The sequence below is a fragment of the Nomascus leucogenys genome, chromosome 11 (genome assembly GCF_006542625.1).
Source record: "Nomascus leucogenys isolate Asia chromosome 11, Asia_NLE_v1, whole genome shotgun sequence".
Taxonomy (NCBI): Eukaryota; Metazoa; Chordata; class Mammalia; order Primates; family Hylobatidae; genus Nomascus; species Nomascus leucogenys.
In genome coordinates, this window is record NC_044391.1 from 4,334,899 (window position 1) to 4,358,401 (window position 23,503).

General features: G+C 37.5%; 1 protein-coding gene across 5 annotated transcripts in view; it reads left to right on the plus strand.

Annotated features, from left to right (window-relative positions):
* Nucleotides 1-15,780: 15,780 nt before the first annotated feature.
* ANKEF1 (ankyrin repeat and EF-hand domain containing 1) overlaps nucleotides 15,781-23,503 on the plus strand; it is a 54,304-nt gene continuing 46,581 nt past the window's right edge. For 3 of the 5 annotated variants that reach the window (XM_030821982.1, XM_030821981.1, XM_030821983.1), the window contains exon 1: nucleotides 18,187-19,397. In XM_030821982.1, the coding sequence (XP_030677842.1) occupies nucleotides 18,956-19,397 (442 nt within the window). In that variant the 5' untranslated portion in view covers nucleotides 18,187-18,955. Of the gene's footprint in view, nucleotides 16,114-18,186; nucleotides 19,398-23,503 lie in introns of those variants that run through there. The other 2 variants (XM_003252633.4, XM_030821984.1) reach the window with 2 other exon arrangements.

Genomic DNA, 23,503 nt, shown 5'->3' on the forward strand with positions numbered 1-23,503 from the left:
TTTTAGTCACTCTGTAATCTTAATAGTGCCTGCCCAAGTGACATATTAATAGGCATTTTTTCTGAATCAATAACCACCCCTCAAAAAACCTGCAGCCATAGTTGTAAATACTGTACATTCCAAAGAAAAGTGGAAATGAATGAAGGACCAATTTTGAGGAAGAATTAGAGTTCTCAAAAATTCAACAAGTATAATCAGTAAGTTTTTTAAAATTTAACAAATTCAACAAGTATGTCAACAAGTATTCAAAAAGTTAGAGTTATAAACATTTGTTCAAAATTTTACATATGGTTAATACCTTCAGAGCAGTTAGCAGCAAGATTCTCATTTTTAAACCTTTACCCCTTTGTTCATTTTAAGGCAAGATGGAGACCTTGTTGATGTCAGAACAGTTGGTCCAGGGATGTGTGAGGAGCCACTATGAAGGGAGAAACAGGGAAATGTGGACCCAAGCAGCATAGTGTTCCCCAGAAAGTTGGGTTGGACACAAGGGTGTACATGCAGGAAAAAGTAATACCAAGAAGATGTGTTAATCTAAACAATGCTGTGAGCAAATGAGACACAGTTCTCCAGGGGACACTCTGAGAAACTACACAGAATATGCTTCAAAATTGTCCACCAGAAGGACAAATGAGAGAAGGGATGATCCATTGGCTCTCTTCTACCACTGGTCATGTTGGCCCAGAAGGTGTTCACGACCTTGGACTTCAAAGAGTGCACCTGCTTCAGAATGGCTGAGTAGTTTGCAGAAGGCATCTTAACAGATGGTAACAGAGAAGCAAGAGATAAGTGCTGCAGCTGATGCAAGGTGCTGGCAGTGACACTATCACAAAGCTGGTTGCTGTAAAAATGTGGCCAAGAGGATGTGAGCTACAACACAAGAGGGGTTCGACATCAATTCTCAGAAGCACATGAGTCTGATGCAAATCTGTTGTTCTTGAAATAATGAGCACAGGACCATATTCATCCCTTCTGGATGATAAGTGAGTCACTTGAAACAATTATTTTGATAATTATCAATTATCCATTTCATTTTAATGCATTTTTTATTCTTCTTTCAATAATAGCAACAATTACAACAGTTAAGCCTTATCTACATAATTCAGACAAAAGTCAGCATTGTAGTTTCCTCCTAATTAAATAGATATTTAATGCTAGTTTTCCATTGCATGAAAATTAAAACAGAAAAGCCTTTAGAATCTTATTGCTTCCTCTTATTTAAAAACATTTAATATTTCTATGATTTATTCATGTTGTGGCATGTATCAGTACTTTAATCCTTTTTGTAGCTAATATTCTATTTTATGGATATACCACATTTTGTTTGTTCATTCATTAATTGATGGGCATTTGGGTTGTTTCCCTTTTTTGACTATTTTGAATAAAGCTGCTATGAACACTCATATAGAAATTTTTGTGTGAACATATGTTTTCAATTTTCTTGGGTATATATATACCTGGGGGTGGGAATTGCTAGATAATATGATAGCTCTATGTTTAAATTTTTGAGAAACTGCAAGACTGTTTTCCAAAATGGGTGCACTATTATACATTCCCATCAGCAATGTCTAAGGGTTCCAACTTTTCCACATCCTCACCAACACCTGGTATTGTCCATGTTTTTGATTCTAGCCATCCTCATGACTATGAAGTAATATTTCAATGTAACTCTGACTTGCATTTCTCTCATAACTAATAATGTTGAGATTTTTTTTCATGTGTTATTGGTCATTTATATATTTCTTTGGATAAGTATTCAAACCTTTTGCTTATTTTTAATTGAGTCACTTGTCTTTTATTGATGAGTTGTAAGAGTCCTTTATATATTCTGGATACTATAACTTTATCGGATATATGATTTGCAAATATTTTCTCCCAATCTGTGGGTTTTTACTTCTTGATAGTATTCTTTATAACACAAAAGTTTTTTTAAAATGATGTCCCGTTTATCTATTTTCTCTTTGGTTACTTGTATTTAGGTATTATATTTAAGAGGTATTATATTAAGAGGACCTAATCCAAGGTAACAAAGACTACTGCTATGTTTTTGGCTAAGAATTTTATAATTTTACCTTTTCCATTTAGGTCTTTGGTCCATTTTGAGTGAATTTTTTTGTATAAGATGTGAGGTAGAGGTCCCACTTTATTATTTCGCATGTAGATATCCAGTTGTCCCTGTATCATTTACTGAAAAGACTCTTCTTTTCCCCATTAGATGGTCTTGCAACCTTGTTAAAATTCAACTGGCCATAAGTGTATTGGTTTATTTCTGCACTCTCATGAGATTCCATTGACCTATATCTCTATCCTTATGCCAGTACCACACTGTTTTGTTTACTGTAGCTTTGTGGTAAATTTTGAACTCTGAAGTGTTAGTTCTCTAACTTTGTGGTTTTTCAAGAGTGTTTGACTCTTCTTACTGCATCCCTTGCATTTCCATATGGATTTTATAATCAGCTATGTCAACTTCTGCAAGAAAGACAGCTAGGATTTTGATAAGGATTGTGTTGAATCTGTAGTCCAATTTTGGGAATACTACCATGTTAACATCATCTTCCCATCAATGCACGTGGAATAGCTTTCCATTTATTGGGTCTTCCTCAATTTCTGTCAACAATGATTTGTAGTTTTCAGTTACAAGTCTTGCCCTTCTTTTGTTAAACTTTTTCCAAATATTTATTCTTCTTAATTATATAATTCTCATAATTAATAAAATTCTGAAATTTTCTTAATTTCATTTTTGTGGCCATGCACTTTAAAACTTGCCTTTTACCAAGACTTCCAGATGATTCTTATGAATGTTAAGTTTGCGAAGTGCTTCTCTATTGACAAACTGAACTCACGTGACATTCTACACAGCACTGGCAAATTCTGTCCCGTAATTCCGCTAGCTCTCCAAAAGAAGTGACTTGAGGCAGCCCAAGGATACTACTTAACACAGTGAATTAAATGTTTTTAAATAGGAGGAAGCAATAAGATTCTAAAGGCTTTTCTGTTTTAATTTTCATGCAATGGAAAACTGGTACTAAATATCTAATTAGGAGGAAACTACAATGCTGACTTTTGTCTGAATTATGTAGATAAGTGAGTCATTTGAAACAATTATTTTGATAATTGTCAATTATCCATTTCATTTTAATGCATTTTTTATTCTTTTTTCAATAATAGCAACAATTACAACAGTGAAACCTTATAATGAATATGTTTCCTAAACCCTGTTCTGCTTTCTGGTTCCAGATCTGACACCAATTACCTTTCTGATTTTGGACAAACCACTTAATATTTGTAACTTACAATTACTTCAACTGAATAGTAAAAGAATTGGACTAGATTTCTCCAACATCTCTCTCTTTTGGCTTTATGTTAGATAATGCTAAATTTTCATCATATCCAAACATGCCATATAATTTTATGAACTGTTATAGAGTCAGTCATAAGCAATATAAAGTATGATTCTGAATAAAGGCAGTGAAGTCTCATTTTTCATACATAATTACAGAAGCAGATCAAATTCAATAATGCATTTATAGTTATGACAATATATTCTCTTAACTTGCAATGTGGTTTTGGGAAACAATGAAACAAATTAAACAAATGCATGATTCCTTAAATTTAGTTGACACGGGATTTGGTTACATGTTAAGACTCTCCTCCCCCAGCCAGATTAACCCTGGTCTGTATATATAACACTCATCTTCCCGCCAAATTTCACAATAATAATTTTATGAAAATCAGTATGTAAGTCGCTGCATTGGCATGAAAGGCTACTAATGTGATACCTTTCAAAAATAAAGTGAACGTTTTTGTAAAAAGCCACCAAACTGGAGGCATTTAACAATATTCATCTTCCTATAGCATTACTACCCTAGATGTACTTTGCAATTTTAATCAAGCCTTGTCTTACTTCAGGCTTCCTAGAAATAGAGCACGAGGCAGGGATTCTTTCTTGCTTGGTGATTTATTGAGGAAGTGCTCTCAGAGGAAACTGGTAAGAGGCTGAGGAGAACAGGAGAGGACAGGAGAAGTGGGCTGAGCAGAGATGAGGATCCAACTGGAATCTGGCCTTTGCTGATTACCAGAGCAGCTCTGGGTGTGAATGGCGAAGTACTGTTCTATTTACAAACTCAACTCAAGTGACATTCCACACAGCACTGCCAAATTCTGTCCCATAACTCTGCTAGCTCTTCAGCAAGAAGTGACTTGAGGCAGCACAGTTACAGAAAACAGCACAAGAACCAAGGATACTAAACACAGTGACTTAAATGTTTTTAGATAAGAGGAAGCAATGAGATACTATAGGGTTTTGTTTTAATTTCTGTGCAATGGAAAACTAGTATTAAATATTGATTAATTAGGAGGAAACGACAATGCTGACTTCTGTCTGCATTATAGACAAAATTGAGTTCTCCAGCCGTGAGGCAAGGTGCTGGCTTTTTGTACCCCAGCACTATTCGTTTGATGGTGAGTGGACTGTAACTTCCAGGCGTCTCCTGGTAGGTGGGCCCCACTGGCCAAGGGCATTTCCCAGGAGAGTGAACAGCTGTGAGCCACTAGCAGTAGCAGTCACAGCAGCTGGGGGAAAACACACTGGTCAGGTAAAGGGCCAGCATCTACCAAGGTCCAGTTCCACAATTAGTGGAGAAATATTTAATAACATTATTTAAAAAAATAATTAGGCTCTATGACTTTGACACTTTTTCTCTAGCAGAGTGACTAAAGAGAAGCAGGTTTTTAACTGAGTTTTTATTTCTGTTGTGTCTCTAGCCAAAGCCATGCTGATGTTTGATAGTTTTTTGTTTTTTTTTTGTTTTTTTTTTTGAGAGACGGGGTTTCACCATGTTGGCCATGCTGGTCTTGAACTCCTGACCTCAAGTGATCCACCCGCCTTGGCCTCCCAAACTGTTGGGATTATAGGTGTGAGCCACCACGCCCGGCCAGAATTTTTTTTCCTAAGGAATAGAACAACATTGTAAAATTTTATGCATTAAGGACAAATTTTATTTTATGATTTTCATTTCAGTGAGTCACAAGATATTCAACACAAAATGAAACTTCACAAAATTTCACATAATGAAAAATTCATTTCAGATTCAATATCCACCTCCATCATCCATATTCATTCTTCCAATGTCTCACGCCAGAAATTTGGAGTATGTGGCTTCTCTACCTCACACAATTTGCCCTAACTTCAATATATACTCAGAAATTACTGGCTTTTCACTGTTTCTATGATTCCCATGTGTAATATACAATACTTACAATGCATACAATAATACAATAATTCTGTGTCACAACCACACCTAAATTGGTAAGTTTATAAGATTATAAGCTGAGAGGTTTTGCTGATCTTGGCTGAGCTCAGCTGGGCAGGTCTTCTGGTCTTGGCCAGTGTTCACTCACACACAAGCAGCTGACAGTTGGCTGATCTAGGATGGCCTCGGCTGGGATGACAGGCTGTTTCCTCACCTTCCAGCAGGCAATCCAGTCCCAAGAAAGAGAAGGGTGAAACATGGAGGCCATTAATTGAGCCCATCACATGAAATGCATCTGCCACACCATCACAGTCTGATATCAACTCTCACCTGGACGTTTGCAATCACCTAACTTTTCTCCTTTCATTCACTATGCTGCCTTACAAAACTATTCTCCACAAATCAGCTAGAGCAAATCTTTTAAATCCTAAGTAGAATGCTACCATTCCTCTGCTCAAACTACTGGAGAGGAGATGCCACAGTCTTTACTATGGTCTTCAAGACCCTATGGAAGGTGGCCCTGTCTTCACCATAGCCTCCTACCACTGCCCCAACATACACGCTGAGTTCTGGCCACAGCATCTACTTCCTCTTTATTGATCTGCCAAGGACATGAATGACTCAGAATCTCAAACTTATTCTTCCCTCAGAATCCACTGAGCCTACTCCCTCTTCTTCTTAAGTGGCAACTTCTCAGAGATGCCTTCTCTGGCCAACCTATATGTACTAAAACCTCCATCCAGCACTCTATGTCATCCTTACCATGGTTTATTTTTCTTCATAGCACCTATCAATTTGTGAATTATTATATATGCATTTTTGTTTGTATGTGTCTCTCTCCCTGCACCAGTATGTGAACCCCACGAGGCTGGAGAGTGTATGTATTTTGTCCATTGCTGTAACCCCAGTGTCTAGAACAGTGCCTGGCACACAGTAGGTGTTTAATAATGATTTGTTAAGCTAAGCCAATGAATATTCTTTTGCCTATGAGATTATGTTTAAAATCGTTCAATTATTCATAACTGGCTGTTAGGAATGAAGGATAGTGAATTACTGTGATACCAATGACAGTTAAATGATGCAATGAAGATTGGGCAGATCACAAGGTCAGGAGTGTAAGACCATTCTGGCCAATATGGTGAAGCCCTGTCTATACTAAAAATACCAAAATTAGCTGGGTGTCGTGGCAGGCCCCTGTAGTCCCAGCTACTCCGGAGGCTGAGGCAGGATAATCGCTTGAACCCAGGAGGCAGAGGTTGCAGTGAGCCGAGATCGCGCCACTGCACTCCAGCCTGGCTGACAGAGTGAGACTCTGTCTCCAAAAAAAAAAAAAAAAAAAAAAGATCTAAATATTATTATTGTTTGCCATCACCCTTATCTGCTGTCTTGGCTTTATGGCGTGCTTAGATCTTTTCCAGGTGCAATTTGAATTGATGCAACTAATGGAAACTAGAACAGAAGTTCATATTGCCCTATTGTATTACACTATTGGACTCATCTTTCAGTATCACCAGGTGCATAAGGAAAATTTCAAAAGTAATTCAAGAGAAAGAAATATGATCTCAGCTTAACACAATGTAAATTTATTATTTGTGCTTTTTGTCTAAATGGTTTGCCTAAAAGACTGAAAGATGTTTTATATTAGTTAAAATACTTGAGGATAATAACATAAAAAGTTTCCTTTCCAACTTGTTTATAAAAGGAAATCTTCACTGTTTTGAACATCAGTTATTTTAAACTTTTAAGTTGTTAGCACAGGAAAAGCAACAAAATTCTAAGTGCAATAATCACTTCACTGCGTGGTCATATGAAATCAAGGCAATGCTATGAGTATTACTGGAAAGCTGGACAGAGTAATGGGAAAAGTGACTAAAAGTGTGCAAAACTAAGCAGATTGTGTCTCTAGAGTATTTCCCATCTCAAGTTTAGTTATTTACTAATTTGGCAACATCTGACCTATCTTTACTTGTGAGAAAATAAACAAACACATAAACCAACTCCCAGAATATGGTTATACATAAGTGTAGCCTATGACTTTGAAGGTATTTGTTTGAATAGCATAAAACAAAATAAAAATAAAATCTTGTTATAGTGCAAGAAATGGCAGTCATTAAACTAAGATGAGGCAAGTGTCATGAAGTATGAAAATATGGTACTTGAATTCTATTTATTAGAAAGTCTTCACTGAGCTGAGCATGTTTTTTTTTAACAAATTCAATTACTGATTTGAATATTTATTATACTTAATTATTGCAGCCATGAAAAGAGGTGCTGGCTGAGGCTGCATTTAATAAAAACATTTAATCAGCTTGAGGTTAGTAAACCATTTAATTTGTTTTTTCATGAAGATTTAACTTCTAGAATAATTTCATTTATGTATTTTTAGGTATAGCCCTAGATTCTGGTCTACATAGTATACAAATCATTTTAGAATGACACTAGGTTATTTCAACTGCTTTTCTAGAGAAGAGTTAAATAAGGGAGTAAAATTTTGGCTTTTTCCATAATTGAAATAAATGTACAATGAGCAGTAACATCCTGATTTCACTGCTATTTTGTTTAATCAACATAACGATGTAGATTTACTCTGTATATATATGGAAGAGTGAAAGAAGGTTGGGAAGGAATAACTATCAATTAATATAGGTGATAAAGTAGTTATTTTTGCAAATCAACTATAATTTCTGAATGGATATTCAGACCGTATTTACGTTACATAGAAGAGGCACACAACAAAAGATTTAAGAAAGTGCCAAATATTGGTGAATATTTAGTTAGATACCAAAAGGATGTGGTATAAATTAGGATGCTTTTGGCTATAAGAGACTCATCTCAAAAATGGCTTGAAAATTTGGGGAATTATCATCTCATTTAGTGTGAAGTTAAAGGTAGGGCAAGTCCAAATTAATTCAAGTTAATTAAAGCCCCGAGTTCTTGGAATTTGCTCTGCTAGTCTCAGCTGGTTAGCCTTTGTCCTGAAGTTTGTAACTTCATGACCAGAAGATGATTGCAGTATTTTCTAAGTATAAAGCCGGAAGGTGTAAACCAGGTAGTCTCAGCAAAACCATTGATGCATGGTCACCTTTCCCTTAGTTGACAAATACTTGCCTTCCAGATACTTTGAATTAGAATGGGCATTTTAACTAAGATCCAGTGCAACTAAAGGCAATAATCAAACAAATGATAAAATAATTATTCTGAGCTGAAATCACAAGTCAGAATATTGGAAGAGGTTCCTGATTTCCAGGCAGAATTGATAAGCAAAGATATCAGCCTAAACACATCCTGGTTATAGTCTAAGATTTAAAGAATAAATGGGAAAAGATTACAAATTTTAAGGAAGAAATAACAACTTACACATAAAATAAAAAGGAAAAACTATCTTTTGACAGATTTATCACCGCTAGATAAGAGCAGAATAACCATTCACTAGGAGAAAATGGGAGAAGCTAGAAGATACTGGAGTAATATTTATAGACTACTGAAGAAAAAACAAAAACCAGAAATTCAACACACAGCTAAGATATCATTTACCTGTAAATGATACATGTTTACATGTTTTTTGGGGGAGAGTTGAGGAATGTATGGATATTTTGAACAACCACAATATAATTCTTTTCACTGAAGCACAAAAAAATTTAACATGTCCAAGTTTACACAATTAGTAGGCAACACCTTTGAGAAAAAATCCATGTAGTCTGATATGAGCACCCAAACTCATAACCACAATGTGAATCTAACTGCTTTTCAATGAAAAAAGAAAGAAAGATTCCCTTCAAATGTGGCATATGCATTCACATGGAGCATTCGTACTGCCAGTGATAGTACCATAGTTATCTGGAATTAGAAGTTCTAACTTATCTTGGCCAAACTGAAGACTCAGGGCTGGGTAGAAGGTTGGAGGGATGTAAGGTCATTCTCAAGATCTCATCTAGGAGAAGAAAACAAAATGGGGAAGTAGAAGACAAAATGCTTTTGTAGGTTGGGAAAGGAGAATCAAGCATCTAGAAATGGGCACAAAGAGTTATTTTATTTTATTTAAAAAAAATAGATGTTTGACTATTAATGCCTGAAAACGGAAGGTGATTATTAATGGGATGGAAAAGTTCATCAGATTCTCCAAGTTAGTAAGGAGGGACTTGAAGACCAAATTGATAAAAATTAAAAAAAAAGATGTCATAGTAGAATAATCTAGATAATAATAAATCAATGAGACTGAAAAAATAAAATCAAGTATATCACTTGTTACACTAAATATTAATATACCAGATTAATTAAAAAACAGAAAGTCAAATTGGATTAAATAAGAACAAAAAGTTAGCTATACAGTATTTATCAGAAACATTCTTATAAACAAATTGATGATGAAAGATTAAAAATAAGAGATTTGAGGCAAGGCAAGCAAAAAGAAATAAATATTAAACAAGGAGAAATTAAAGGTTATGGACATTACCTAAGAAAAAGGACGACATAGTATTATATGGCAAAAGTTAGGAAGCAGATAACATAAATCTATACGCACAAACAGTACGGCCACAAAATACATTAATTAAAAATTACCAGAAATACAAGATGAGTTTGATTAAAATACACTTATTACAAGGGATTTAACATATAAAAATTAGGCTGATGTGGTAAATTTAAATATAATCAAATATTTAGGAAAATAGAACAATACAGCAAAGTTGATTACATCTATTCATTTTCCAGATAATATACTTTATGCCTGTGAAATAGTTCTTCAAATCAATTATATATGGCCAGGCGCGGTGGCTCATGCCTGTAATCCCAGCATTTTGGGAGGCCGAGGCAGGCGGATCACGAGGTCAGGAGATCGAGACCATCCTGGCTAACACGGTGAAACCCCGTCTCTGCTAAAAATACAAAAAAAAAAAAAAAAAAGTTAGCTGGGCGTGGTGGCGGGAGCCTGTAGTAACCAGCTACTCCGGAGGCTGAGGCAGGAGAATGGCATGAACCCGGGAGGCGGAGCTTGCAGTGAGCAGAGATTGTACCACTGCACTCCAGCCTGGGTGACAGAGTGAGACTCCGTCTCAAAAAAAAAAAAAAAATCTATTATATATTTAACCACACACACACACACACACAACCTTTTCTAAAAAATCAAGATTTAATAGCCATATTATCTGATCATAGGCTGTTGAAGATAAATGATGTAAAGGTGGCCTAAAGTTTAAGTACTTGCAAATTAAGAAACATCCTCTCCACATCAAAGAGAAAATCACAACTGATGTTACTAATTTTCTAGGAAGCAATTTAAAGAACACTTAATCCAAAACCTATGAGATGCAGATGAAACTGTGTTCAGGGGAGAATGTATAGCCTTAAATGCTTACATTGATAAAGTAAATGAAAGAAAAAAATAGTTTTTATCCTAAGAAATTAGGAAAAAAGCAAATAAAGTGAAATATACTACTAAGAAATAAAGGCAAAATTACTGAATTTAATGAAATAGAAATCAATAAAATATATTAGAAAGGATAAAAAGGATTTTAAAAATCTGCTCTTTTAAAGAATCTGTAAAACAGAAAGCCTTATGATTCAGATTAAAGAAAAAAAGTTTGTGTGTGTGTGTGTGCGTGTATTATTACGAAAAGAGATATAACTTCACAATCAAAGAAGTTTCAAAGAATTACAGTTATATGGCAATAAATTTGAAAACTGAGAGGACACAGAAGATTGTGTAACAAATTACAAAATATGAAAATTGACCTTATTCTGAAGTAGAAAACAGGAATAGATCAAGTTTCATGCAAGAGTTTGGAAAGATGATTAAAAATGTACCCTCTAAAGAGCAAGCTGGGCATGGTGGCTCATGCCTGTAGCCCTAGCTACATGGGTGGCTGAGGCAGAAAGATCACTTGAGCCCAGAAGTCCAGAAGTTCGAGGCTACAGTGAGCTATGACTGTGCCAGTGCCCTCCAGAAGAGAGAAAGAAAGAAAGAAAGAAGAAAGAAAGAAAGAAAGAAAGAAAGAAAGAAAGAGAGAAAGAGAGAAAGAGAGAAAGAAGAAAGAGAGAAAGAAGAAAGAAAGAAAGAAAGAGAAGAAAGAAAGAGAGAAAGAAAGAAAGATTGTGTCAGTGCCCTCCAGAAGAGAGAAAAGAAAGAAAGAAAGAAAGAGAGAAAGAAAGACAGACAGACAGGGAGGGAGGGAGGGAGGAAGGAAGGAAGGAAGGAAGGAAGGAAGGAAGGAAGGAAGGAAGGAAGGGCAGAAAGCAGACCAGACCAGATTTCATAGCTGTATTCTGTCTATCCTTAAAGAATAAATAGTTCCACTTATATTTTAAATATTCTAGACGACAGAAGAAGGAGGAAAGTTCTTAGGAACAGATAAGACAATTCAGAAGAACCAAGATTCAGTAGCCTACAAAGAATGAAAATATGCTCATAGCAAGACAGCTTTTGAGATACTCATTTCAAATTCACAAAAACTCCCCCATGCAATCTTAAAGAGGCTTTACTTTATTTAAGCCAAAGAAAAGTGCAGATCCTGATATGAATATATTTATCTACAAACGGCTCATATTCTAAAGTAATACTATTCAACTCTCATTCATTCAAGAGCTGTTCTGTAATTGTCCCAATATAAAGGAGTCAAAACAATTGCTTAATAGAAGTATTAAGTAGCGTGCTATGTTGTCAACTAACTTATTTCCCATTTCAAACATTAGTTGACATGTTTTCATTTCTCTTTTGGAAGGAAACAACTAAATAGGTTATCAATCCATCATTTACTTGTACAATAAATAAAGTTCTAAATCACTGCACAGTGTAAAATGGCAAATAGACTTCCCCATAACACAAAGCCATCCTGAAAAGTTTTGTTTGTTTTAGAAGGAAAAAAATTTAAAATCTGAGCACTATAGGATAGAATTTTGTAAATAATTATGAAAAGAAAACAACAATAACAAAACTCTACTGATCTTAGCTCAATCTTATAAAAAGTTCCATGAGTCATCAAATTTTATTTCCAATTAAATGTTATCACCCAGTAGTATGCCATACCAGTTTCTAATTCATACTTCCATTATCCTCTAATTTAAATTAATGACTATAATTGCTGTTATAGAACAACAACTCTATAGCCTGCCTTTCAGACCAGTAAATAAGAGTTTAAGGGCTTGTGATAGCAAATGCAGTTTCTTACTGGATTTTAAGAAAAATTTTTATAAAAATGTGTGAGGTTATTCAATAGAATCCATTTAATTTGCCAAGCATTTTGCAGAATGCCTAGGACTATGTCAGAAGTATTAAATCTGCAAGCCCTTTGAATAGTTGTAATTTAAAGATAAAAATTGGTTTCATACCAGACAAAGATAGAAGCACAAGTTAGGTTATTAGAGAATTTAGCCGGTGCATCAGTTTGTATTGTAACTCGTTGGCAAGAACAATGTGTACTTTTCTGTCACCTCCCACCTAGCTATGTTTTGAGCAGTAGGAATATTTAATACCCTTTCCTCCCATTTTTCCTTTGTGTTGTCCAAATTCTGACAACTCTACTGCCAGATAGCTCAGGGCAAAAATGATAAAGTTCAAGTTAAGAAGGCTCTGCAGTGTTCTCAGTTGTCCTCTGGTGAAAGAGGAGAAAGGTTGTGTTTAATTACTAATCTGGGATTTCCAAAACTTTACCCATGCCCTGCCTGTCTCCTCGTTAGCATGAAGCTGTTGTTTAAATAGTTCAGCAATAACAACTTTAGTAGCCTCCCTAGGTTAAAAAGATTGAAATTAAATGTGTTTATCTATTGTTCTATCATTCAGTTACCTGATTATAAAATCAAAGATTATTTCATGAAACTCAGTACCCCTTCAGGGGAAAAAAAATAAATTCCCTAAAACAAAGTTAGAAGAGTGAATCAGACCACATGCTTATCTCCAAGGTCTCAATCAACCAACAAATGCTTACCCAACTTCTATTCAAAATATTTGCGCCAGTAGTTCTGATATGTCCCAAGCAGAGTTTACATATTATTAATCTATTCCTTTCAGTCTTCTAGATGTGTTTCCTCCAAAATCTACCAGATTCTCAAATAACTTCAGGAACTTTCTCCAGAACAGAAACAAGGTTGTCACTGATACCAACTTTGTCTCCAAATGTGGGGAAGATTATCACTGGAAAGATCTATTGATGACCTATAATACATAGTTGGAACTGTTTATCCACGGAAGTATTCCCCAAGAATCAACCACAGAGCCAAGATGGAGCTTATCTCATTGTTATGCATACTTCTTTTACGGCTTGTGAGGGAAGTTCATATTATTCTGATTTTACAACTGAGACTCAAGGAACCTGAGTGACTTGTTCATCATTGCTAGGCTCCATTATGTCAAAAAAGCAAACTCAAATGTGAGGCTTTGCCTACACTGAGAAACAGTAGTTCAAGAAACGGTGCCCTGGTTCTGTTAAAATAATCTGAGAGTTATGTGGTAAGTAGTTGAGGGTGAAGAGGGTAGCTCGACAATAAATTTACACTCAAATATCTCCAAGGAATCAAACTTACAGATTAATAATTAGTAATCAGGTCATGTAAAGTAAATTATGAAAGAGCATTGATACCAAGATTGGCAGAAAGTTTTTTGTGTGACAAAACCGAGTTTTGGCTAAGATACACACTGATGATGGGAGTCTAAATTGCTATATATATCTGGAAAACAAGTTGTCTTTATCTTGTTATAAATAACCTATGACCCAGAAATTTAACTCCTAGACATATACCCTAGTGAAACTCTTGAACGTGTGCATCCAAAGACATGTATAAACATGATCATAATAGTATTGCTTTTAGTAGCAAATTCTGGAAACATCCCAAATGTCTATCAATAGTGGAATTTATTTGAAAGGGGTGTGGAATGGTAATACAATGGAATAGCATACAGCTGTTTAGATAAAGGAACTCCAATTAAACATATCAACAAAGATACATTTCAAAAACTAGACGTTGAAAGGAAAAAACTCATCAAAACAATTCACAACATTCTACCACATTTTTATAAATTCTCAAAATATGCAATATTAAACGTGCATTATTTAGGGAGGCATTCATATATATAGCAATGCATTTTTAAGAGGCTGGGATGATAAATGTAAAATTCAGAACAGGTATTATCTCTGGGAACAGGAAGAGGAGGAGGCAGTGTTGGGAAGAAATACACATAAGTACAGCAGTAGAGGCAGACTTTTTTTCCTTTTTCTTTTTCCTTTATTTTTCCTAGCTTTTTCTTTACCTCTGGTATGCTTTGTATTTTTTGTACTTTCCATATATTTTACGGTATATTTTGGTGTGCATGAAATAGTCCTTAATAACATGTTTATTATTTTTTATTTGACTTTTAAGTTCAGGGGTACATGTGCAGATTTGTTATATAGGTAAACTTCTGTCATGTGGTTTTGTTGCACAAATTATTTTCTCACCCAGCTATTAAGATTAGTACCCATTAGTTATGTTTCCTGATCCTCTCCCTCCTCCCACTCTCCACCCTCTACCCTCCAATAGGCCCCAGTGTGTGCTGTTCCCCTCTATGTGTCCATGTGTTCTCATCACTTAGCTCTCACTCATAAGTGAGAACATGCAGTATTGGGTTTTCTGTTTCTGCGTTAGCTTGCCAAGGATAATTGCCTCCAGCTCCATATTCCTGCAAAAGACATAATTTTGTTCTTTTTTATGGCTGCATAGTATTCCATGGCGTATATGTACCACATTATCTTTAGCCAGTCTATCACTGATGGGCATTTAGGTTGATTCCATGTCTTTGCTCTTAACATTTTTAAACAGTCTCTGAGTAGAATAGGGTAGGTTGGTGTAAGGAATTACTGTTTTTAATTGGAAGCAATTACATACTGCATTAAAAAGCATATATATATATATAGACACACATATATATGTTTTACATTCACATAATCAAACCAAAGCTTTCAGAATTTTCCGCCAAAAAGTATGTGCGGAGGGAGAGAGAGGGGTGTTATGGTGCATTTGTAGGCCCTGAAATAAAATGATCTCCATATTTGCTTCCATTTGTGTATAAATATTTTTTAAGCATATATGCATCCTAGACTATGGAAAGAAAATTTCTGGGAAGATTTACAACAATCTCTGGCAGTTGAGAGTAGCACTTTCGCTTTATTGTGTAATTTATTGTATTTTTCATTTAATTGTACTTTGTAAACTATTTATTGTATATTTGATTTCATTTTTTAATTGCCATATACAGCTTTAATTTTATAACTAAATTACGTTCTGACCCAGGGCAGGAGGTGGGAGAAGAGGATGAGAGAAGGGCGGAATCCTCAAGACAGCAGCATTCTGCGCTCCACCCCGGAACGCCCAGCGCAGCTACCCGATCCCGCCCAGGCCGGCCACGGCGTCGAAGCCAGGCGCGAGGGGCGGGGGCGGGGGCGGGGGCGGGGGCGGGGGCGGGGGCGGGGTCGGGGTCGGGGTCGGAGGCGGGGTCGGAGGCGGGGTCGGAGGCGGAGGCGGAGGCGGAAGCGAGCACCGCCCCACCGCGCACGCTGCGGTTGCCTCGGCAGCCGCGCCCTGCGTGGCGGAAGCTCACAATCAGCCCGGTCCCTCGGGCTCCCACGCCGCCCTCCGCGCTCACCTGCCCGCGCGCTCGCCTTCTGGGGACCCGGGGCCCATGGACACACACACCCAGCCCTGCTGTCCCGCTCGCCAGCTCGCCAGCCCACCCAAAGGGACACCATTCACGCCTGGGCGCCTCCGCCGGGCTCCGGGAGCCCAAGGTCGCGGCTGGGCCAGCGCTGAGCGTCAGGGAACGAAAGCAGGGGCCTCCGCGGTCGTCCCAGCAGGCCCAGGCGCATAGGTGCCCAGAGATCGCCCGGAAGACTAAGAGGTGAGCAGGACACGTGGCCTTTCCTTTGACTTTACATCTCTACCCGCTCCACTCCTCTCTTCTCCAGATTTTTCTGGAGACTAAAAACTGGAAAGCACAGTAGAGAACCCCCAACATGTAAACTATCGCTTACACTTGTGGGTGAGCTGAAACCCACAAAAGTTTGGTGTATTCATAAGGAGCCTATATTGAAGGACTTTGCTAAATGTTTTACAAGGATCATATCTCGTTTCCTTTTCACACAGCCCCATGAAGTGGGCACCATTGCTATTCCCAGTTCACAGATGCAGAAACTGAGGTACAAACTAGGTAGGCAGCGTATCCATATTTATCCAACTAGTTTGTGTAAATAATGATACAGGGAAGGGAGGATCACAGCGGATTTCTCCACCTCAAACCCTACCCTGCAATGTACCAAGCTTGCCTTCCTCCCTTCCTCTTTCTAATGATCCTCCCTTGTCGCACAGCCCCCTTTGAGAGTTAAATGACCTGAACACACGTACATTCCCACAGATTTTCACGTAATTTCCGAGTATTCAGACCCCGAACATGGACCTCAAGTCAAGACATTCTGCTCTATTCCACTACCTTGGTAGATGGTTAGATGTGTCTAAGGTGGCCCAGGGTCATGCTGGGGAAAAGTGCAGGTGTCCTCGTATGTGGAGGGTCCTCTATGCCGCTCAATTTACAAGGAACCCAGGACCCAAGGGCTACACTTGCGTGATTTCCTGCAGTGGGGTGAGCTCTTGGTCAGTCTTAGCAGTTGATTGTAAAGGACACTACACAGGGTGCTGCCCTCTCCCCAGCACTTCAGGGCTTTAGCTGGGAGGGAGGCAGTCCACAGGAAACCGACCCATGGACCTACTGAATTCATCATTGTGGGATGGATGCTAACAGAGGCAACATTGAAGTCCCTGACTGGGAGATCCCTATTTTCACAAATCAAGTGGCATTGATTCAATCTAATCATTAACTATGTAGGAGCATCTTGGCCTATTCCATAGATGACACATATACATATGCAGTATGATGACACTGCACCTAATCGGAATATGGCTGATAATAATAAAACAAGCCATAAATAGCAGCTAAGGTGAATGTCACCAAGCCGTGCAGCAAAGTCCAAGTGGATGACTCTGAGGCAGCCTCAGTTGGTTCCCTAGTCCACCACACGTTATAAACAGATTAAAAGGCAAAGGAGGCCTGGCCCGGTGGCTCACGCCTGTAGTCCCAACACTTTGGGAGGCTGAGGCGGGTGGATCACCTGAGGTCAGGAGTTCGAGATCAGCCTGACCAACATGGTGAAACCCTGTCTTTACTAAAAATACAAAAATTAGCCAGGCGTGGTGGTGGGCACCTGTAATCCCAGCTACTCGGGAGGCTGAGGCAGGAGAATCGCTTGAACCCGGGAGGCAGAGGTTGCAGTGAGCCGAGATTGCACCACTACACTCCAGCCTGGATGACAGAGCGAGAGTTGGGCTGAGGGTCGAGGGTCATGGGATAGGGTGAGACACCAAGGGAGTGTGTGAGGACAGAAAAGAGTCTTGAGGACCTAGCCCTGGGCACCCAACATAGGCTTCTTGAAACGGGGAGTCAGCAAAGGAGGCTGAGCAAGAGGGGGCATTGATGTTGGATGGAAGCAGGCAATGGAGATGTTGTGATGCCTAGAGAGACACATGTAAAGGAGAGAGAGCTCATCGCCGTAGAGAATGTAGGTGAGGGAGCAGGCTTGCGATGGAGAAAAATGGTGCATAGTTTCAGCTTTTGTAGTAAGATGGAATCTTTTCATTGCAAATGTTGGAAACCCAGCTAATTAGCTTATGCCAAAATAAGGTGGCGGGGGGAGAAGATATATTTACACATAAAGTGGTAGATGGCTTCTGGCACCATGGAATCCATGTTGCAACTAATGCCATCAATCTCATCTCCATCTTCCAAGCATGGACTCTCTCTGTGGCACCCAAGAGAGCTACCTGCAGCCCCAGCGCCACACCATACTGCTTAACAACTTCAGCAGAACAGTCTTCCCTCATAGTTCTGGATGATGGGCTGCTAATTGGTTGATGTCTTTTATGCACATATGCTTGAGCTTCGGTGTACCTGGAAAGGGACGGTTCCCTCAAATGGGCCAAGCCTAGGCCACAGACCCTTTCCTCTGGCAGGGGACAGAAGGGACAGCCCCATCCAAACGACCCGGATAGGATTCCCTATGTGATAATGGGGTTCTTTTCTCATAAGAAATGAAGAAATAACTGATCATTCCTAGCATGGCCTGCTACTCAATCCAAAAGTTTTTCCATACAAGGAGGTAAAATTACATACTAGAATGCCCATCACAATTTAACAGGGGGATTGTTTATGAAGATTTGCAGTTTCCTTGCAGCCATTTAATTACATATTTTCCACTTAAGATGACATAGGAATCACTCATCACATCTTTGATATGTTACAGAGCCCAGCAGATTTCTGTTTATAATGAACACCTCAAAATTATATGTTTTTATAACACCTTAAAACTATTAAAACCTGTATGATCTCTCTGTTGTGCTGGTATGAAACCATGTAGATAGATGGTGGGAACTCGAACCCTTACCATGGCAGTTTAACCTCAGCTTCTTCATGGTAAAATGGGAAAGTGTGGTGAGGAGGGAAGGTTAAATGGATAATAAGAAAACCACCTGGCAAACTATTTTTAATTATGATGGAAGATTTGTTTGAACTGTTTTAACTTTATGCCCTCTCAATGTTTTTGGTATTTATGTGTAAATCCTACTTTCTGAACATTTCTTAAAAAACAATCTCTGTTCTTAAGGAGGTTCCAAAATATTGTTATTTAATCAAAATGAAGATGATAAAATTAACTTTGAGTTATTTTCCTTTTTTTTTTGCTTCAGTTTTAGTTTCGGTCCAGAAAGCATTTTCAAAGAGCTGGTCAAGCATGGCTTTAGCAGATAAGAGACTTGAGAACTTACAGATCTACAAAGTTCTTCAATGTGTGCGGAACAAAGACAAGAAGCAGATAGAGAAGCTGACCAAGCTTGGATACCCTGAACTAATCAATTATACAGACCCCGTTAATGGACTTAGTGCTTTGCATTTAGCCTCCGTTTCCAATGATATCGATATGGTCAGCTTTCTCCTTGACCTTGGTGCTCACCCTGATGTGCAAGACCGAATGGGCTGTACTCCCACAATGAGGGCTGCAGAACTGGGCCATGAATTGTCAATGGAAATATTAGCAAAGGCAAAGGCTGATATGACTATAGTTGATAATGAAGGAAAAGGTAAAAATCCCGACATCCTCTCCAGCAGATTTTAATTCACTTTGTAGCCAGAAAGCAATAACATGGACTCTTTTTGTTTTCCAACTTTAGAAGTGAATTACTTAAGGTTTTAAGGGAAAGGCTAAATTCTCACTCTTATACCTAAACCTACTGTCTCCTCGTACTTTGAAAATGAGATAGCTATATCTTAGGGAAATCAGTTATGAGAGCTTGCTCATATAATTAGATTAATTTGTGTTTGGTGGTTTCTTTTAAATGTGAAGAATTTTGAAATTATACACACTGATCATTCATTATAAAATATAAACTCTTGTTTAAAACGAAGATGAAGTCGAGCATTCCGTATTCTTTTTTTACATTTTAGAATTTGGTGCAGTACTACACCTAGGACTCCAAAAGGATTTTGACCTCCTCAGTAGCAGTCTGATGTAGGAAGGACTTGCACTTGGAAACTTGGAAGGACTAAAGTCAATTCTGGCATAAACTCCAACTTTCTAGGATTATTTAAAAATGTGTTTGGAAATACAACGTCAAACTTTAGACGTGACCTTTCAACAATTATTCAGATCAAACAGCTGCACTTCCACACCGTTAATCCCATCATCTCAAGACCATGGTCTGAGGACTTATTGCCCAAGTAACTTAAGGTTCAGGCAAGAATTGACACAGCCTCATAAAAATAACTGAGATAATTACCAATAAGCTTAATGTAAACTGGTAGGTTTAAGCAGTTGTCCTGAGTTGCTGCAGATACAAGGCCATTAACATGAGCCCTGCAATGGAGAAATTAATCTCATTGGATAATGTGAATATTTACTGACAAGAGCAAAATCTACTTTTCTAGCTGTCTCCAGACTTGGTGTTTGATATGATTACTTGCTTAGAACAAAAGAGGACAAAGCAAAGGGATAATTACATATTTAATTGTACCACATAACAAAATAAACTTCAGATGCATTCAGCGGCCAGATGTATTTTGAAATGCTAAATCCTGAAAAAACGGTATCCTCTCAAAGCTCTATAGAATACCATTTCCCAAAGTGTGTTCCGTGGACCACTGAATTGCCAGGATATTGAGAAGTACTACAGGCAAAATTGGTTCCACAGTCGCATTCAGTAGAGACACATTTTAGGCACTTATCTTTCACATTGTTGGCTCAAAAATGGTGACATTTTCCCTATTTATTTGACCACAAAATAGTTTTTTTTTTTTAATGGCATCTTATATGCCTGGAGTTTTGTGGACTAACCTTTGGGAAACACTATAATAGAGAAACGTTTAACTTACTGAGTTTGAAACAGAGATACAAATCACAAAGAAAAAAGAGAAATTCTATAGCATAACAATGTAAAAGTGTAAATTTTTTTTAATCAAGGTAAAATTGGAAACAAGGTCAAGTAAATACTTGGAGCAAACGCAACAGGCATATGGCTAAAGGAAACAAATCTCATGGGCAGAACTGAAACTATAAAAGGAAACAAATGTAAAATCTTGTTTCACACATAAGCTTGTTAGGATGGCTGCCTGCAGCCCTCACTCTGCATAACCCATGGTACTGCCCATTGTACGGAGTACATTATCTCTTCCCCACGTCGACAAGCCTCACTCGGCTTGCACATCCCTCCGTTTGGCTGCCAGTGGCCAAACTGCTTTGCTTATTCCACAGTACCCTCTCTGTCATTGACATCCTATTTTCTGGTGACTCATGTTTGACTCACTGTACATCGTTCCTAAAGGGTAAGCAAACATTTAAATGGCTAAGTGGGTCCATAGGATGTGAGACATGCCCTAGGCCTAAGCTGCACTTTCTGTTGGAACAATTTTACAGAATATGGAGAAGGTAAAGCTCTGAGCTAATACATTCTTTCTTGTGTGTTGTCCTAGGGAATTAATTACAGTGTGGAATCATTCTCCTTAAAAGTTAAGCTATAATAGTTCCTTATAGCACCCATTCCCATTCCATTGGTTTTTGCATTTATAGGAATGTGTACTCAGTCCTCAATGCCATATGCCAGTTCTGTGATAAGGTACAATATTTTTCATACTGTTTTCCCTTCAATTTAGGAATGCTGATTCGTGTTCTTTGTGGCTTAAAGAGTCAGCCCAGATACATTTTAACTGTGTGTTGCACATGCCATCATTATGAAATATTCATTTCATAAGTGGCTCTGGGCCTTTTGTAATGAATTCAGCCTCCTTGGGTATTATGCTTAGGTTGTTTTGTTGTTGCTGCTGTTGTTGTTTTGCTCGTTCTTGCCCTTCTATGTCTTGCTCTGTCTTTGACTTCCTCTTTTCAGTAATATCCTTGACCATCTTTTCTTTTTTTTCTTTTTGACTGTTCTGAGTAACCCTATTTTAGGTACATCAGTTTATATAAAATATATTTAGGTTTTGATTTTCATATAGATTTTATTTTCTATTTTAATGGTGGAATTTATAGTTATCTAGATTTCCCATAGGTTTGGCTTCAGAAACATCATTTATTTTATATTGTGAAGGCAAAATATATCTAATATATAAAATATATGTGAAAGTATTGTCATATATGGCCCATATATTTGTTTTACTTTGCTGTATATGTGTGTTTTTCTTTATATGCTTGTAAGTGTATTTTCTAAAATTAATGGGCTGTTTTTAGTTATTTTAGTAGTTAACTTGATACTTCATATGCCCTTAAACCTCTTTATTGAGTTAGCATCTTAAACAGTATTCATTGATTCTTTACTGTTTAGTAAGATTAGTACAATAGTACAAATTAGATAAGATTAGTACAATAACCCTTCCTCTTACCTCTGCTACTTCCCTTCTACCACTCAATTTTATAGTCAAATTACTTAGTTCTTTCAATGATTCTCTTTTAAATAAGTACCTGTACTTTATCTCCTTACCTGCTTTACATAATATCTCAGTCTTAGCCCTAAAAGATGAGAAGATCAAATACTTATACTATTTCTCCTTCCTTCCCTTCCCTCCAAATTTTTGATAAATTATATTTTTTTTACATTATTATGAATTGCAATATATTTTTCTCTATCTAAAATTACTAAGGTGACTTAGCTTTGGTTCTGTGGCTAAAGAGATTCAGTATTTATGACTGTTCTTTTAGTCACATATTCTCTATTGATCTCTTGGAAAACTCACTTTTGCCATCAAGTAGTTAAGTCACTTCTTTGGGCTTATATCCCTGATTACTTATACCCTTAAGACTATACATGTCTGTTGCTTTCACATGAACAAAGTATTGATTGGGTATAAAAGTTCCCTGGTTTTTTTCCCAAGTTATAGTGGAGAGATCCTTTAATTATAGTGTAGCATTGAATGTTGTTGTGATAAATTTTTGAGGGCAGCTGGACTTTTCCCCTTTATGGATTAGTTGAATTTTTGCCTGGATTCTTATGAGACAGTTTCTTTGCCTAGCTTTACCTAGGCATGCCTTGCTGACTGTTTTTAATCAACTGTTCCTAAGACACAACGTACCCTTTTAATCTTATGATTCAGGTCTATCTTTGCACTTTTATTTTAGAACAAGTTATATTTAGTTTCATTGCTATCATGGAAATGAATGAGCCAGTAATTTTCACTGGTGTATCTTTTCTAGTATGTACCCTTTTTGCATGGCTTTCGTTATCAGTTTCTTTTTTCCTTGCAGTATTTTTTTTAATAGGTTGCATAGTGGTTTCTTTTTGGTTATTCTTTGAATGAAGTCCCTTTTCTGGAATGAACTCGTTACAAAGTCAGTTTGGAGTTTGATTGTTATTTACCTAGGACTTTCTTAGCGACACTCTGCCCTGGGTTTATAACAGTAACCCTGATGTGTAGTATGCTTTTGACATGGATTATATTGAAGGCCTGTATGTTACAGATCCTGGGTGTAGGGATTTAGCGTTTTCCTTTCTCCAATGGAACAAAACGATTTGCTAAAATGGCAGAGCCACTTGCCATCTAATTTTTCATCTCTTTACTGCTATACCGACAGCCTGCTTCTTACAAACATGGCCAGTCTACACATTTCATCAGCCAGTGCCATCCCTTTTGCCATTCTACAGTTTTAGAGGGGACCGGGGGACTTACCAGTAGCCTTTTGGCACACATAGAGCTATAGCCC